Source organism: Fringilla coelebs (genome assembly GCF_963513975.1).
Source record: "Fringilla coelebs genome assembly, chromosome: 20".
Taxonomy (NCBI): Eukaryota; Metazoa; Chordata; class Aves; order Passeriformes; family Fringillidae; genus Fringilla; species Fringilla coelebs.
In genome coordinates this window covers 8172000-8186793 of record NC_140046.1, presented here as the reverse complement: position 1 = coordinate 8186793, position 14794 = coordinate 8172000, and the positions used below count along the sequence as shown (strand labels likewise).

Below are 14794 nucleotides of genomic sequence, written 5' to 3'. Positions count from 1 at the left end.
CTTCAGCCCTTGCTCCAGACCCTCCAGCCCTCGGTGCGGTGCATGTGCGGGTGGGAGCGGCGGTCCCTGGTGTGTGTTTCCTAGGCATCCCCCGTGGTGCTGCTGGCACTGTCCTTGCTCCCTGCCATGCCTCCTGTTTCAGCAGCATGTGGTGTGGTGCAGGTGTAGGTCCTGGAGGGGCTTTGATGGGCAGCTCAGCTCCAGGACTGGGCTGGGAGCTCCCTGGTCCCTCACCCTTGCCCGTCTCCGTGCTGGGATGTGCACGGAGCTCCTCTGGGCCGGAGCAGGACTCAGGCAGTGCCTGCAGGCGGCTGACGGTGCTCTCTCTGTGCAGGGCTGCCGGGCAGGGCAGCGTGCCCCCGGAGGCAGGGAGCAGCAGGGCAGGAGGGCGCTCAGGTCTGCGCCGCCGCGCGGGCTGTGTCCCCCTGCAGGGAGAGATGATTGACCGCATCGAGTACAACGTGGAGCACTCGGTGGACTACGTGGAGAGGGCTGTGTCCGACACCAAAAAGGCGGTGAAGTACCAGAGCAAAGCCAGACGGGTGAGTCACTAAAATGCAGGTGTTGCAGTGGCAGGTGCTGCTCCCTGTCCCCAGCAAGCCTCTCCTGTCGAAAGGCAGGCTGAGTTAACATTCAGGCAGTGCACTCCATCCTCCACTCAGCAACTCAGCGATAGAGGCAGGAAAGGCTCTTTGCAAGGTTTTATTCCAGCAGAGTAACACTGTCACTGAAGGACAAACCCAGGGAAAGAGGAAGAACCACGTGGAGCAGGCAGTTTATAAAGGGGAAGGGGTGGGGGGCAGAGCTAAGGGCTGGGCAGAGGGGCCTGGCCACCAGGGGTAGGGGGGTGGCCACCAGGGGTACCAAGGCAGTGACAGGGGGAGGAGAAACCCAAGGAAGTTGTGACACCAAGTCCATGGGGGAGACTGTTTTTCCCTTTGGGAGGGATGACTCTGTGTTAAGTAGTTAATGTTTCCAGGGCTGAGGGCTTGGGGACTGACCAAGGGGGGAGAGTTCTTGGGATGCTACAAGTCAGGGCTCTGGCTGGGGCCCATCTGCCCCTGCCTGCACTGCTGACACCTCCGTCCCAGGCACAGGGCTGGCTGGCTCCTTGCCTGCCCCTGGCAGCCTGGCACAGCTTTGGAGGTGCCCAGGGACCTCTTTGCCCCACACCCCTGGGAGCAACCCAGGCCCTGAGGGTTGCAGAGCTCCCAGCACAGACTGTGTGAAAGCTGACAATGAGCTGTAGGGCAGGGGTGCTACTTGGGGGAGGAAAAGGGACAGGTGCACCCCTGCTGTGAGAGCCACAGCCCTTGCAAAATAAAAAGAGGGAAAGGTCATGGTTTGGTGCAGAGTCTGAGCACAGTGCCAGCTGTCTGTCCTGCTCCCATATCAGCTTCAGGACCGGAAGGCCACCAGCTCAGCTCTGCCATCCCAGGGCAGAAGCTGGAGCAGGGCTGTCCCTCCCTCCCCGGGACTGCCAGAGCCTTTCTGCCTCCCAAGGTGCTGCTCAGAGCCCACCACGGGCAAAGGGGAACAGGACAGACAGACTGCTGTTCTGAACACCTGTGTCCACCCTGCCCCACCGCTCACCATCCCCTCTCCCCTCTCTCCCCACCGCTGCTGGGACACCCGAGCAGAAGAAGATCATGATCATAATCTGCTGCGTGATCCTGGGCATCGTCATCGCCTCCACCTTCGGCGGCATTTTCGGCTAGCCTCCCCCCAGGACTGTCTGTGTGCGATGGATGGAGCCGCGCGTGCCATGGGGCTGCAGCCACCCGGAGCGACCCGCGCAGCCCCGGAGCCTCCCAGCAGCATTTCAGTTTAATGCATGGTTGTTTGTGACGCTGTGTGTGCGGTGCGGTGCGTCTGTGTGGAGGGAGCTCCGGCCCCGGGGCAGGCGGGGGGCCGGCCGTGGTGATGGCTGCAAGGGGCACCCCGGCGGGGACCCCGAGCTCTCATCACTGCTCCGGCCTGGGGGGCTGGCTGGGACCGGCTGGGTGGGGGACAGAAGTGCCTGTGGGCGCTGCTGCTGCTCATCCTGTGATGGGCAGCGTGTGTTAGTGACAGAGGAGGGAGGGATGATGGGGGTCAGGGGTCCTCGGGAGTGCCCAGTCAACCTCCCCAGCTTGCCCATCACCTCCAACTCTCATGTCTGTCAGCCGCATCTGTGCTTGCAAACACCTTCCCTCGGGCTGCTTCTCTCCGGGGCCCTTCCCCAGGGGTGTGCTCTGCCCAGCCCTGCCTGGCCGGTGACTGTGTCTGGCTCTGGGGCTCCATCCCTGCCACTCCTCCCCTCCCTACATGAGCCCTCACCCCAGTAGGGTGCCAAAGGCTGGTGGGTGCCTGATGGAGCAGTGTGGAATAAGGAGCTGCTGCCTGGGGCCATCGCAGTAGCCTGGGGACAGGAATAGGGCACGTGGGGGCCGGTGCTGCTCCTGGTTGCTGGCCTGACAGGGCAGGATGGCACGGAGAGTCCAAGGCCAGTGAATTTGCCTGGCTGCTCATCCTGCAGCACAGCCTCATGGCCGTGCTCTCAGCCCTGGCACACGGTGCCCTGGCTCCTCTTGCCTGCAGGCTGGACTCTGCCTGCCAGGGTCTGGGGCTGCTGCCGATGTCCACAGCCCCTGGCAGCACTCACCTGCAAGCAGGGCTGCTCCAGCCTTGCTTTTTCGTACCCATGGCTGGGGGTTAGAAGCAGTTGGGCTCTCTCCTGTGGTGGTGCCAGGAGCAGCCCTTGCTGCATCCAGCCCCTGCAAGCCAGGAGTAGCAGCCTGCCTCCTCCTGTATCCAGTCTGGCTCTGAACAGGCCAGTGCCTGGCTGCCTGTTTGCCACCTCCTGGCACTGCTGCTCCTGGCACCGTGCCCTCCTGCCCAGCCATCCAGTGAGGCACCTGCTCAGTGGGGAGCTGTGGGACAGCCTGGGTGCCCTGTGCCATGCCTATGACACAGCTGCAGCTGCACTGACAGCTCAGGGGGGTCCGGTACTGCCAATGCCTGTTTCCCTCAGGCTAGGGACAGGGCTCTGCCCTCACCTTCCTCTGGAGACCCCAGGGCTCTGGCAGGCCTGTGCCCATGCCAAAGCACCACAGAGGTGTCTCAAGGTAGGACTCACTGCCACTCTGGGACAGGGGCTGGCTGTCAGGTGCTGGTAGCAGAAAAGGGACACTTGATGGCAGCCAGCATTCCAGCCTTGGGCAGCGTCACCTTCCAGCTCCCACCAGCACCAGGACAGGGCTGCTCCACAAGCTGGCAGGGTGCTGTGGCTCAGGCACTGGCTGTGTGTGGTGCCCCTGGGTGCAGGGGAGAGGCAGAGGCTGCAGCCACAGAGTGCTGCCTGCCCCAGGGCCAGCCCTGCCCAGCAGCAGCCCCGACACGGCTTCTCTGCCCCTGTCACCTGAGGTCCCCACACACAGCCCCTTGCTGCACGCAGCTCCCTTGGGACGTGGGTCCAGCCTGGTTCCCCACACTGCCCAGTCCAAGCCCCTCGGGGTACAGCCATGGGAACAGCCCAGAGCAGAGCCCCCTTCTTTCACAGTCCCACAGCACTGATGTGAGCTCCAGCACTGCAGCCTGCAGGCACTGAAGGGCTTGGGGCACCAGGACCGTGCAGGCAGGGCGAGGAGGCAGGCAAGGCAGGGTCTCTGCGCCAGGGGGACACGTCTGGCTGCAGGAAAAGGGAGTGGCCATGCTTCTGTCCCTCAGCAGCTCCCTGCCACTGCCGTCCATGCTTACTCTGCCAGGCCAGCAAGAGCCCCAGGGCCCCTCCAGGAAGCAATAACACTGGGCAGGCAGGAAAACCCTCCTCCCAGGCTCCTGCCCTGCAGCCATGCCAACTGCTAGCACAAGGTGACTTTTTTTCTTCCAGGCAGCGGCTCTAGTGGCACAAGCTCACCTGACATCAGGGCTGTGGCACCCCTGTCAAGGCACAAGGGCAGGAACTGCCTCAAGGGGGCTTCTTGGCCCTTGCTCCTTGTTGGCACCACCACTGCCAGCAGCCCCCACAGCAGCAGGAGTCAGATGGGGCCAGTCAGGGCCGCTGGCACTTTGCTGGGATCCTGTGGGCAGCAGCAGTGCTGGGCTCCAAAGGCAGGGAGACGAGGAGCAGGCTGCCACTGCTGCCCCACAGGCAGGCTCACACTGTCCTCGCTGTGAGGGGAGGGTGTTTTGGTGCAATAATTACCCCTGCACTACGGGAAGCCCCATTGAGTTCCTTTTCACCTACCTGTCGTTGCATGTACAGACCAAATCACCAAGTGTGGTTGTGCTTTGGGAAGATGTTTCACCTTTTCTTTCCAGCCCCCACCCTGCACCCGCTTGTCCTTTGGGTTCCACCACCTCTGTTCCAGGTGCCACCTGCCCTCCCCACGCCGGGAGCGTGTTGATGCAGTATTCCATGAGCAGTGTGGGGCACGCACAGCTTGCACTCGAACTGGGGATTGGTTTTTTTGTTTGGGTTTCTTTTTTTTTTTTTTTTTTTTGTAATTAATGTACTTGAAGGCTTTCCGAGCCCCCTGTGGAGTTCTACTGTTGCTGTACTGTGAGCTAAGTGTCCTTGTTTTCTATGTGGATCTTGACCCTGGCTTGCTCTGTCTCACTGGGCTGGATGACACTGTATGTTGCCTCTCTTCTCCTTCCCTCTTTCCCTTCCTGCTAGCATTCCTTTCTTCTCCCAAGGCTTTGGGTGCAAAACAGCTTCCCATTTTGTGGAATTTTTATGTAGAATAAACATTTGTAACTGTAAAGCTCTCGGTGGTACCTCTCCTCGTTTCAAGGGAAGGGAAGAGGTGATGGGGGGGGTCCAGTCAGCCCCGGCATCCTGGAAGCACTAAAGCAAACAGGGTGGGCTTGGTGCCAAGCACCAACAGGAGTAAACAGCTACTGGAATAACACTTGAGTCAGGAGCAACTTTGTCCTCATGGAGCTACACGTGGACAGTGTGGATCCTCTGGCAGGGAACGAGGTACCCTATTCCCACCTCAATATTCCCAGCACCAAGGGCAGGACGCAGGACACCAGCAAACACTTCCAATTCTTTGACTCTTTAGTGAGGAACTGGATATCACATCCTGGCTTACCTGGAGCTCAGCTGGCTCACTGCACTCAGGAAGGTAAGTGATGGCACTGTAGAGCACTGCCCAGCAGCAATGCCAGAGCACTGTCTGCACCTTCACCAGGGAAACAGGGCTGGAAGCTTTGCTGTTCGGCAGCACCTGAGCCAGTTTGTACCTTTAAGAGCCACAGTGACCAGTCCCAGCGAGTCCCCAGGCATAGGGTGCCATCTGTGCCATCCACAGGAGGCTCTCTGGAGGCACCCATGTGCCACCTTCCACAGCAGCAGCGTCCAGAGCAGTTCAGAAGCGAGGACGGCGCTTCCGCCCCGTGTATTTGGTGTCTGCCCGCACTTCCCTGTGGGAAAAGCAGGGAACAGCTCAGCACCACCTGCAGGGCACCTGCAGGGGAAGGGAGCAGGTTGGTGGCAGGAGGCTGGGCAGGTGACAGCACTGACAGCCTCTGAGGCAGGACTCAGCTGGACTCACTTGCCCTGGCGGCGTCTGCGCTCCTTCTTCTCCAGGATCCAGTCCCGGCTTTTCTTCACAGACTTGCCCTTGACATTCCTGAACCGTGTCCTGTGGGGAGAGGGGACAGCAGCTGGAGAGGAACTGAGCTGTGGGGACACATTTCTCTGCCCCAGAGGATTGTCACCCAGAACTGGGTCACAGAAGTAGTGAGTTTCCCTCCCACCACCCCTGGGCAAGAGGCTCAGGCAGCACTGGGGCAGGTGCCCAAACTCCAGGCACACTGGAGGAGGAGGAGGCTGATTCCAGCTCTGGCTTGGAGCTGAGGGCTCCTGACCCATGAACTCCCCCAGGCCATACCCCGTGTCACACCAGCACCATGCTGCACTCTGGGGTCTCAGGGCATTACAGGCTCATGCACAGCCACCTCCCCCTTGTCTGCTCTACTCCAAACAAGTCAGACAAAGTCAGGCTTCCTACAACGTTCCCAGCTCTGCTACTGCCCTCCAAGACCAGACAGCCCTTAGACTGAGCAAGCAGAGAACAGCAATGTAAGAGGCAGGAAAACATGGCAGCCACAAGCTCCTGGCAGCCATGACAACTTTCCTCTGGTTTTTGTTCTGTCTCTCCCAACGGCTGCAAGAGGGGCTCCTCCCTGCACCACTGCTGTGGGAAGAGACAGGGCCAGCAGCAGAAACCCCCAGGCCACAGCTAAAACCCAGACAGGAGAAAAAAGGGAATGCCAGGACTCAGGCACTGCAGCCTGCCTCCATGGCTCCACCATGAGCCCTGTAAACATTGCCTCTGCAACACCCTGGCATCAGCTGGAGAGCCCAGTGCTGGACAGAAAGCACACCTGACTGACTGCTCAGCTACAGCTCTAGGGTAAGCACCTACAGCCCCATGGAAGAGCCCTGGGAACTAACTAGTTTTGTTCCCCATGTCCCTTGGGAAGATAAAGCAGCTCTCTCCTGGGCTGCTGAGTCCTCCCTGTCCTTCCCCTCCCATTGCAGCAGTGTGGTGCCCAGTAAAGCTCAGCCCTCAGAGGCTCTCTGCAGGGAGAACCTGCAGCCTCACCCCCACAGGATACCTCTCATTGGTGAACTTTGCCTGGTGTGGCTCTTCACTGGCACACTCGGTACCGAGGCCCTGGAAAGCAAAATTGGGAAGTTGTGTCTCCTCTGGGCCAGGCACAGCCCATCAAAACCAAGGGGAATGCAGGGATCTGCAGGGGAAGGACCAGAGCAGAGGGACAAACTGCTCTTCCAGAAATCATGGCAAAAAAAGGCAGATGTCAGAAGAACAGTTTAAAGAGGGAAGGGTTAGATTTGATATGGGAAGAAATTTTCCCCTCTGAGGGCAGTGAGGCCCTGGCACAGGTGCCCAGAGCAGCTGTGGCTGCCCCTGGATCCCTGGCAGTGCCCAAGGCCAGGCTGGACAGGGCTTGGAGCAGCCTGGGACAGTGGAAGGTGTCCCTGCCATGGCAGGGGGTGGAACGAGAAGAGCTGTAAGGTCCCTTCCAACCCCAACCAGTCTGTGGTGATCTGAGAGCAGGGCTTGGTGACTGCCAGAAAATGTATAATGAAGTCACATCTGCACTCACAGAGCTGTTTGGCTCCCACACTGCCCACAGCTCCTCTACATCATCCAGGACAGCAGCTCTGCTGCCCCATGGAGGCCCTCACCTTTGGTAATGTGCCAGATGTCCCAACAAAGAGACAGAGGAAGAACCTGAAGGAACAAGAATAAAGAGCATGAATATGGGATTCAGCAGGAAAGTCTCCATCCCCTGGCAAGACTGGGATGGTTTATAACAGAGTCAGATGTAAGCTTTAACCCTTGTCCAGAACTATATAATGGGAGAGAGAACAGCTCAGGGGAAGGGAAAAACAAAAGGAAAAAAAAAATCATCACTGCCAAGCCCAGGCTTCACCCCAAACACAGACAGAGATCCAGGACTCACTTCTTGGCTTTGGCACTGTTGGGGTAATCCACCACCATTCCCCCTGTAAATCCAGCTCTCATGGCTTGGGCAGTGATGAGCTCCAGCTGGGAAAAGCATCAGGTGCAAAGTTAATGAGCAGCCATCCCCCAGGAAAGCCCAAGAGACCCCTGGGAGCACCACACCAGGCTGGGCATTCCCCAGAGGGACTGCTCCTCCTGCTGCTGAGCTCTGCACTCCCATCCACACACCAACTCCCTGCCTTTGCTGGCTCTCCCTGCTCCTCAGTCTAGCTGAGTTAGCTGGCACAGCAGACTCTCCAGGAGAGGGACACTGGGGTGGATTTTCCAGACCTGAGTTAAGCCAGTCTTCAAACCCACACTCACATCCTGTCCCCCCACTTTCATTTTAAGGCTCAGCCCAAGACAATCTATGAAATGTGCATTTCCTTGAGCCAGGTCTCATAAGCTTTTGGAGATCTACTTCACACCTAAGATAGCTCAGCTATCTTAGAAGGCATAGAATCAGCAGGATGGCTTTTGTGGTAGTGTTGGAAACAAAAAGGTTTTAATAAAAGGCAAAATAACAAAACTTTTTACAGAGAAAAACCGAGCTAGGTGCAAGAGGCCCTCCTGTCCATGGTAAAACACTTCACAAAAGCCATTAGTTTCTTTGTTCTTTTTCTAGTAAATTGCTTAGGCAGGACTTTTTGGCTTTTGTCTAATTAGCTATTTTAAAGTTTGAGGTGAAGTCTTTTAAATCTTATGAAATGTTTTTCCACTTAATTAAGAAGAAAAACTTCTAAGCTTATTTCCTTTTTAAAGGGACCAAAAATAGTTTTGTCACTCTGTCAACAAAGAGCACATTCCTATAAATCTGTGAAACAACAGAACCTGTGCAAGGAATCCTCCTCACAGGTTATTTTTATGGGCTTCTGAAGAGCTTTAGAAGTGGCAGGGGGCACAGAGACACTGCCTTGTAAGAACATGATGCATTCAGAGCCCCAAAGAGTAAATGATTTCTCTGCCTGCACCCCTCCCAGCCGAGTGATGGGCTGTACCTGCTCTGAGTTCTCGGGGTACAGCTGCAGCACAGCTCGGGATCCTCGGGCCTGCAGGAGACAGAGCTGATCACACACCTGCCCCAGTGCAGGTGACACTTCTGGGCACCCATCCCAGCCCCAGACAGCTCCCTCCTCCCCAAAACCTCCAGGACAAGGCTCCCAGGAGAGCTGCTCAGCCCACAGAGCCAGTGAGGCACAGGGGGAACACCAGCTATCCCAGAATCATGCACTGCTAGGTTTGGAAAAGACCAACACCATCAAGCCCAACCTTGATGAGAAGCAGCAGCAGGCAGGAAGGCAGGCAGTGGCTGCTCCTGCCACTCTGCCTCAGAGCATTTACTTAAAACCACCTGACTTGAGGTATCTCCTAAAAGGCACAGCCATAGGAGCAGCAGAGACGTGGCTGGTAGAGGGTAGCACTTACCAGGGCTGTGTAAAGAGTGGAGAAGAATCTGTAGAGGCGTTTGGGGGGGCTGTGCGACTTCTTGTCAGCATTACAGAGCCACTGCACTGCAGAAATACTGAGAGGGAAAATGAGACCCTCAGGACAGCCACTGGTTCCTTCACAGAGCTTGCCACCTCCCTTTGAGCTGAATTCCTGCTGGGCCTCAGGGAAATTATTTAATTGTGTTGCTCTGCTTTCTGTTTCACAGCTACACAAACCCCTCTGGAGACTCACAAAACTTAACAAGGTGCATAAGTTAAAGGACAGAAGCATCACCAAGCATCCCCTTTAGTCCAAGTGCTCAAATCTAGAATGACAGAATGCTTTGGGCTGGAAAGGACCCTAAAGCTCAGCTTGTTGCAGCCCTTGCCATGGGCAGGAACACCTCCCACTGTCCCAGCCTGCTCCAAGCCCTGTCCAGCCTGGCCTTGGACACTTCCAGGGATGGGGCAGCCACAGATGCTCTGGGCAACCAGGAGGCCTCACCGCCCTCACAGGGAAGAATTTCCTCTCTGTATGTCACCTAACTGTTCCCCCTTTCAGCTTGAAGCCATTACTCCTGCTCCAAGCATCACAGTTCCTGAGCAGCACTGGAGAGCTCAGTGTGTCCCTTCCCAGAGAGCAATTTAAAGCAGAGCTTTGGGCTCAGCAAAGGACAGCCCTTGCCTCTTCCCAGCTGTTCTCTGAGCAGGTAAGTTCCTCTGTCCCCTTCATCCCAAATCAAACCATCAAACCTTGATCCAGGGACTGACCTCTCTAAGCTATGCCACTTCATACTTTGTTCTCCTCCTTGGAGCAGGTCTCAGCCACCCTGACAATATCCCCAGCTTTATTTTCTTCCCTTCAACAAAATTCCTAGCTCAGCAGCACAAAAGGACAGGCATCACCTGGGAAGCAGCTGTCACAAGCTGTTTCTACATCCAGAGTTTTGGAGGTGTGTCCTGGAGTGGTAGAGCCAAGGTGACCAGAGCAAAGAGAGTGGCTGCCAAGGCCAGTCCCTCTCAGCTGTGGTTTGCCAGGTGTGCACCACGGGTGCTGTGCAGTTCTGGGGGTGTCAGGAGAGCTCAGCTACAGGCACAGACTCACCTGATACAGCCATCAAACATGCCAGGCCTGAAGGGAATGCCATGCCCCACATCTGCAAGGAGAAGGTCTCCTTCCACCTCCCTCTCCACAGCCACATCTGCACAGAACACAGCACAGCTCAGGCAACCAGCTCCCACCCCTGGGGCCTCTGAGGGTCTCAGGGGAGGTTGTGCTCACCCAGCATGGCAGGGCTGATGTCCATGCCAATCCAGTAGTGACCCTCCTCAGAGATGTAATCCCCACTCAGCCCTGAGCCGCAGCTAGAGGGGGAAAGGGCAAAGTGCTGGGCTCACGGGGCTGCTCTGAGGCTCTGCTGGCCACACACACCCAACCTTACAGCAGCCCCTCCCTCCTATTCAGCCCACAAGAGGCACCGAGACATGGCCACCCCCTCCCCGTGCACCCTCCAGCCCCAGCTGTGCCACAGCCCGGGCAGAGCCCCGCTCACCCCACGTCCAGGAGGAGGCACGCACGGTCCTCGGGCAGCCCCAGCAGCTCCACAGCCCGCTCCGACATCTGCGACTGGATCTCCACCACGCGGGAGCTGCGGCACAGCACAGCGTGGGCCACGGGCGACATCCCGGGGCACTGCGAGACCGGACCCCGCACCGCCCACGGCAGGATCCCACCCTGCCCCTCACTGCCGCCGCTGCCGGAGCCCCCGGCCTCCCGGCAGGGCCCAGGACCAACCCCCACCCCCGATGCCGCCACACGACACCCGCAGGCCGGTCCCGCCGTACTTCTGGGTGTACTTCCGCGCCTCGGCCTCATCGTAGAACTGCAACGAGAGAGCGGCGGGCGCGGTGAGGGCCGGCCCCCAGGCATGCCCGGTGCCCGGGTCCCCCCAGGCGTACCCGGTCCCCCCAGGCATGCCTGGTTCCCGGTTCCCCCCAGGCGTACCCAGGCCCCCCAGGCATGCCCGGTTCCCCCCAGGCGTACCCGGTCCCCCCAGGCATGCCCGGTTCCCGGTTGCCCCCAGGCGCCCCCCGGGTCCCCTCTATCGCCGCTCACCAGCTCGGGCGGCCCGCGGTGCTCGGGCCGGCGGCCGCTGCCCGCCATGCTGCGGCTGCGTGCGTGACGTCACTGCTCAGCGCCCGCGCTGTGTCTGCAACGTCACTTTTCCGCGTCCGTGTCTGTAACGTCACTGCTCCGCGCCGTGGCGCTCGTCATGGCGGCGGGCGGGCGCTGAGGCCGCCATGGGCCCGGCGGTGCTCGGGCGGCTGCGGCCGCTCCTCCCCGCGGCCCCGCGGCCCGGCTGTGCCCCGCCGCCCTCCCGGGCCGCGCAGACGGGCGGTGCTGGAGCCGCGCGGCCGCGCCGCGATCTCTACGAGGTGCTGGGCGTCCCGTCCACGGCGACGGCGGCGCAGATCAAGACGGCGTACTACGAGCAGTCCTTCCGCTACCACCCCGACCGCAACGCCGGCAGCGCGGCCGCGGCCGCTCGCTTCGCCGCCGTCAGCGAGGCGTACCGGGTGCTGGGCAGCGCCGCGCTCCGCCGCAAGTACGACCGCGGGCTGCTGAGCGCCGCCGAGCTGCGCGACGCGCCCCGGCCCTCGGGCCGCCCGCCTGCCGCCGCCCCGCCGCCGCCCCCCGCCGCCCGCCCGGGGCCCGTCCGGACTCCCTTCGACTTCGACGCCTTCTACCGCGCGCACTACGGGGAGCAGCTGCAGCGGGAGCAGCTGCTGCGGGCGCGGCGGGAGCAGCTGCGCCTCCGGCGGGAGGAGTTCGCGGCACAGGGACGCCTCCGGGCTCTCTCGGATCTCTCCATCGGGCTCTTCTTCTTCCTGGGGGTTGCGCTCATCTACGGCCTCAAGTGACGGCGGGGCGGCCCCCGGGGTGCCCCCGCAGCTGCGCGGTGTCACCAGGGGCTGGCAGCGGGCTGGGGGTGTGCCCTGCCCCACCCTGCATCTGCTGTTCGGGCTGTGACATTGCACCCTGCCGCTGTGACCTTCAGGCACGGGGAACGGCCAGCAGGCTTCACGGGCTGTGACCTTCAGACACACAGTGCCCTGGCTGGCACAGGATGTGCCCTCTGGATGCCCTTTGGGGACACAGCCTGGGCCAGGCCACTCAGGGTGACCTTGCAGGGGTGGAGCAGGAGCTCTGCAGGCTCTTGACGTGCCCCCTCAGCCAACACTACCTGCACAGTCCTGGACTCTGGACTGGGATGTGCCCCCTCCTTGGCACAGCTGGGTGCCTGCAGAGGTTAGAGGCTGTCAGAGGTGCTGGGTGCTGTGTGTGTTCAGGGCTGCTCCTGCTCTGCCTCTGGTTCCTGCTGCTGCCAGGCCTGTGCTGTCACAGCTGCTGGTACCACATCTCTGGAGCTCCTCGTGTTCCAGCTGTGTCACCCTGTGAGAATGGCAGGTACAGGAGTCTGAAATCAGACCTGAAAATGCAACCTGAGCCCATGGCCTGGTCAGTGTGGGACATTGCCTGGTCAGTGTGTGACAGCACTTTGGTGTCTGCAGTCCTCTCTCCTGTCTGGGGCCTGCCAGGACTTCCACACCACCCCTCCCTCTGAGGATTTTGGATGTGGTGCACCTGTGAGCACCCAGTGCTATTCTCTGTGTCTTACACGTGTCTGAGCATCATTTGCACAAGAGTATTTGCCTGTTTAAATACTGAAGTGTTTTAAGAACTGAAGATTGTGTCTCTCAGAACCTTTTCTCTCTCCTTGGGTGAAGGTTCACCTGTGCTATGCTGCTGCTGCTGCCTGGAGGGAGAGAAGCTTCCTGGCCATGGCCTGAGTGTGCCAAGGACTGTGTGGGGTGAGCAGGAGCCCTTGTTCCCCCATCAGCCAGAGCCTGGGGTGTGTTTTGTCCCAGCACAAGAATGTTACAAGTGAATTCCCTGTGTCTGCACTGTGCATTTCTGTGATCCTGCTCAGGGCCTGGGGCAGTGGCACAGCAGGGACACCCTGTCTGCAGTCTGCACATCAGGGGCAGGATGCAGGCTGGGCAAGAGGAAAAGAATTCCACAGAGCCAGACAGGCTCTGAGAGCACAAGGAGAGTCTGAAACCAAGCCAAAAGCTAAATCCAGCACAGTGGACATGCCACAGCAGGAAACAAGCACCAGGAGGCTGCAGCTGGAGGAAGCAGGCTGTGCCCTGGGGCATGGGGAGCAGCACCCCCTGCACTCACCATCCACTGTGGGATACTGAGCAAAGGAGCAGAAGGGCCTGGGGTGGAACAGGCTGGGAGCTCAGGCCTCCTGTCACTGCAGTGAGGGCTGCTGGAATGGGGGAGGTGGGTGAGGAATGACCAAGGGCACAGTGGCCCCTGGGGGGATGAGGAAGGTGGGCACCAGTGCAGGCTGATGTGGCTGCCAAGCTGTGAGCAAGGCCAGCTGGCCATGGGGAATAACCCTGCATGGGGTGAGGGCTTTGCTGCTGGCACGAGGCACCCTGGGCACCTTCCCCATGTGCAGGGAGGGCCAAACTGGTCCTTGGCAGCTCTCCTGCTTGTGCAGGATTGCTCAGGTTACTCTCTGCCTGCTCTCAGCAGCCTTGTGCCACCTCCAGCTGCTCACTAGAGGCTGCTGCATGCTTGGGCTAAGCTCAGCCCAGGGGCAGATTGAGCTTTCCAGGATCCTCCCTGGGTGCCAGTCTGTCCCTTCACCTGGGATCACAGCACTGGGATGTCACAGTGGGACACAGGAGCCTGGTGTGCCCTGCTACAGAGGGGAACTCTCTGGAGTTGTGGCTCTGGCACCTGCTGATGCATTTTCATGCTCATCTTCATTCTGTAAACAAATCACTCAGAAGATCAGAGGTAGCTTTTGGGCAGGATTTGGCAAGAAGCATTACATTGCAGGCTGGAAGAGCCAGCAGTGTCCATGGCACTAGGGAGCACTGCTGTGGCTCCCACCCAAACTGGGGGTTTGGAGTTCCTGCTGCTGGCCCTTCTCTTCCTCCTCAGGTCTCTGTGCTGTATCTTGAAGATTAAAGACATCCAGCCATAAATTGGTGACAAAATGACACATCTTTCTTTTGGTGGGCCTGGGTGGTAAATATTCCTTGCACTTGCTGGAAAGCAGGGGTGAGGGGCAGGCAGGTGTTTCACATCCTGACTTCAGCCAGTGAAGAAAGGGCAGGGAGGGGAGCTCTGTCTGCCTTGCTGGGAAGGGTGGGCAGGCAGCCTGCAGTCAGCAGGGCAGGGTGGCCTCTCTGCAGGTTCTGTTCTGTGTGCCTGACACCCAGGGGTGGCTGTGCCTTGGTGACATCCCCTGTGCTCTGCCATCCCCTGCTGCCTGCACAGAGGAGGGTGCCCTAAACTCTGCAGTGTCACCCTTGCCCTCGTCAGGCCCGACTGCTCTCTGCTCTGGGAAGGATTTCAGGAGCTTGGGCAGCAAGTGGCTGGAGCTGGTCCAAGTGCCCAGCCTGCCTCCCAGCTCCCAGCACAGCACTGTTCTGCCCCTTTTTCTCCTTGTGTCAACAGTGTCATGGTATTCTTGTTCTTCCCAGTTGTTTCCTTGATGGAGAGATACCAGGAGAACTGAGCACAGCCTGTGAGGGTGCCAGGGGTGTGAGGTGTACAGGGTTGGAAAATAAAGGATATGATAAAGATGGAAGGAGGGATAAAGGAGGATAAAGCTCAGTAATTCCCTGTGCCCTTTACATCTCAGGAGTCAGGATGCATCCCTGGGGACACTGAGACACAGAGGGTTGTTCCTGTGAGAACAGGAGCCCCCCTTCCTGCAGCTGGGGCGAGGCAGCCATCGGCAGGGTCATAGCAGG

General features: G+C 59.3%; 3 protein-coding genes across 4 annotated transcripts in view; 2 read left to right on the top strand and 1 right to left on the bottom strand.

The window, feature by feature from the left end:
• Positions 1 to 1718, top strand: part of STX1A (syntaxin 1A) — a gene marked incomplete at both ends in the record, with an annotated part of 59245 nt that extends 57527 nt beyond the window's left edge. Inside the window, 2 exons of the mRNA XM_084219121.1 lie at positions 432 to 542; positions 1641 to 1718. Coding sequence (XP_084075247.1) covers positions 432 to 542; positions 1641 to 1718 — 189 coding nt within the window. The remainder of the gene's footprint in view (positions 1 to 431; positions 543 to 1640) is intronic.
• A 3328-nt stretch (positions 1719 to 5046) lies between these two features.
• On the bottom strand, positions 5047 to 11248 carry BUD23 (BUD23 rRNA methyltransferase and ribosome maturation factor). Of its 2 annotated transcripts, XM_084218896.1 has the most exons (12): positions 11070 to 11248; positions 10799 to 10836; positions 10507 to 10602; positions 10236 to 10318; positions 10059 to 10155; positions 8952 to 9048; positions 8525 to 8575; positions 7486 to 7571; positions 7208 to 7253; positions 6613 to 6671; positions 5544 to 5633; positions 5047 to 5412 (listed from the first exon to the last, which is right to left on the bottom strand). In XM_084218896.1, exons 1-12 carry the CDS (start codon positions 11115 to 11117, stop codon positions 5358 to 5360), a joined length of 846 nt encoding a protein of 281 aa, XP_084075022.1. In that variant the 5' UTR covers positions 11118 to 11248; the 3' UTR covers positions 5047 to 5357. The 2 variants fall into 2 exon arrangements, with proteins under 2 accessions (XP_084075022.1, XP_084075023.1); XM_084218897.1 differs by lacking the exon at positions 10507 to 10602.
• DNAJC30 (DnaJ heat shock protein family (Hsp40) member C30) lies at positions 11152 to 14009 on the top strand. The gene has a single exon (XM_084218898.1). The coding sequence runs from the start codon at positions 11255 to 11257 to the stop codon at positions 11873 to 11875; it is 621 nt and encodes a 206-aa protein (XP_084075024.1). The 5' UTR covers positions 11152 to 11254; the 3' UTR covers positions 11876 to 14009.
• The last annotated feature ends 785 nt before the right edge of the window (positions 14010 to 14794 follow it).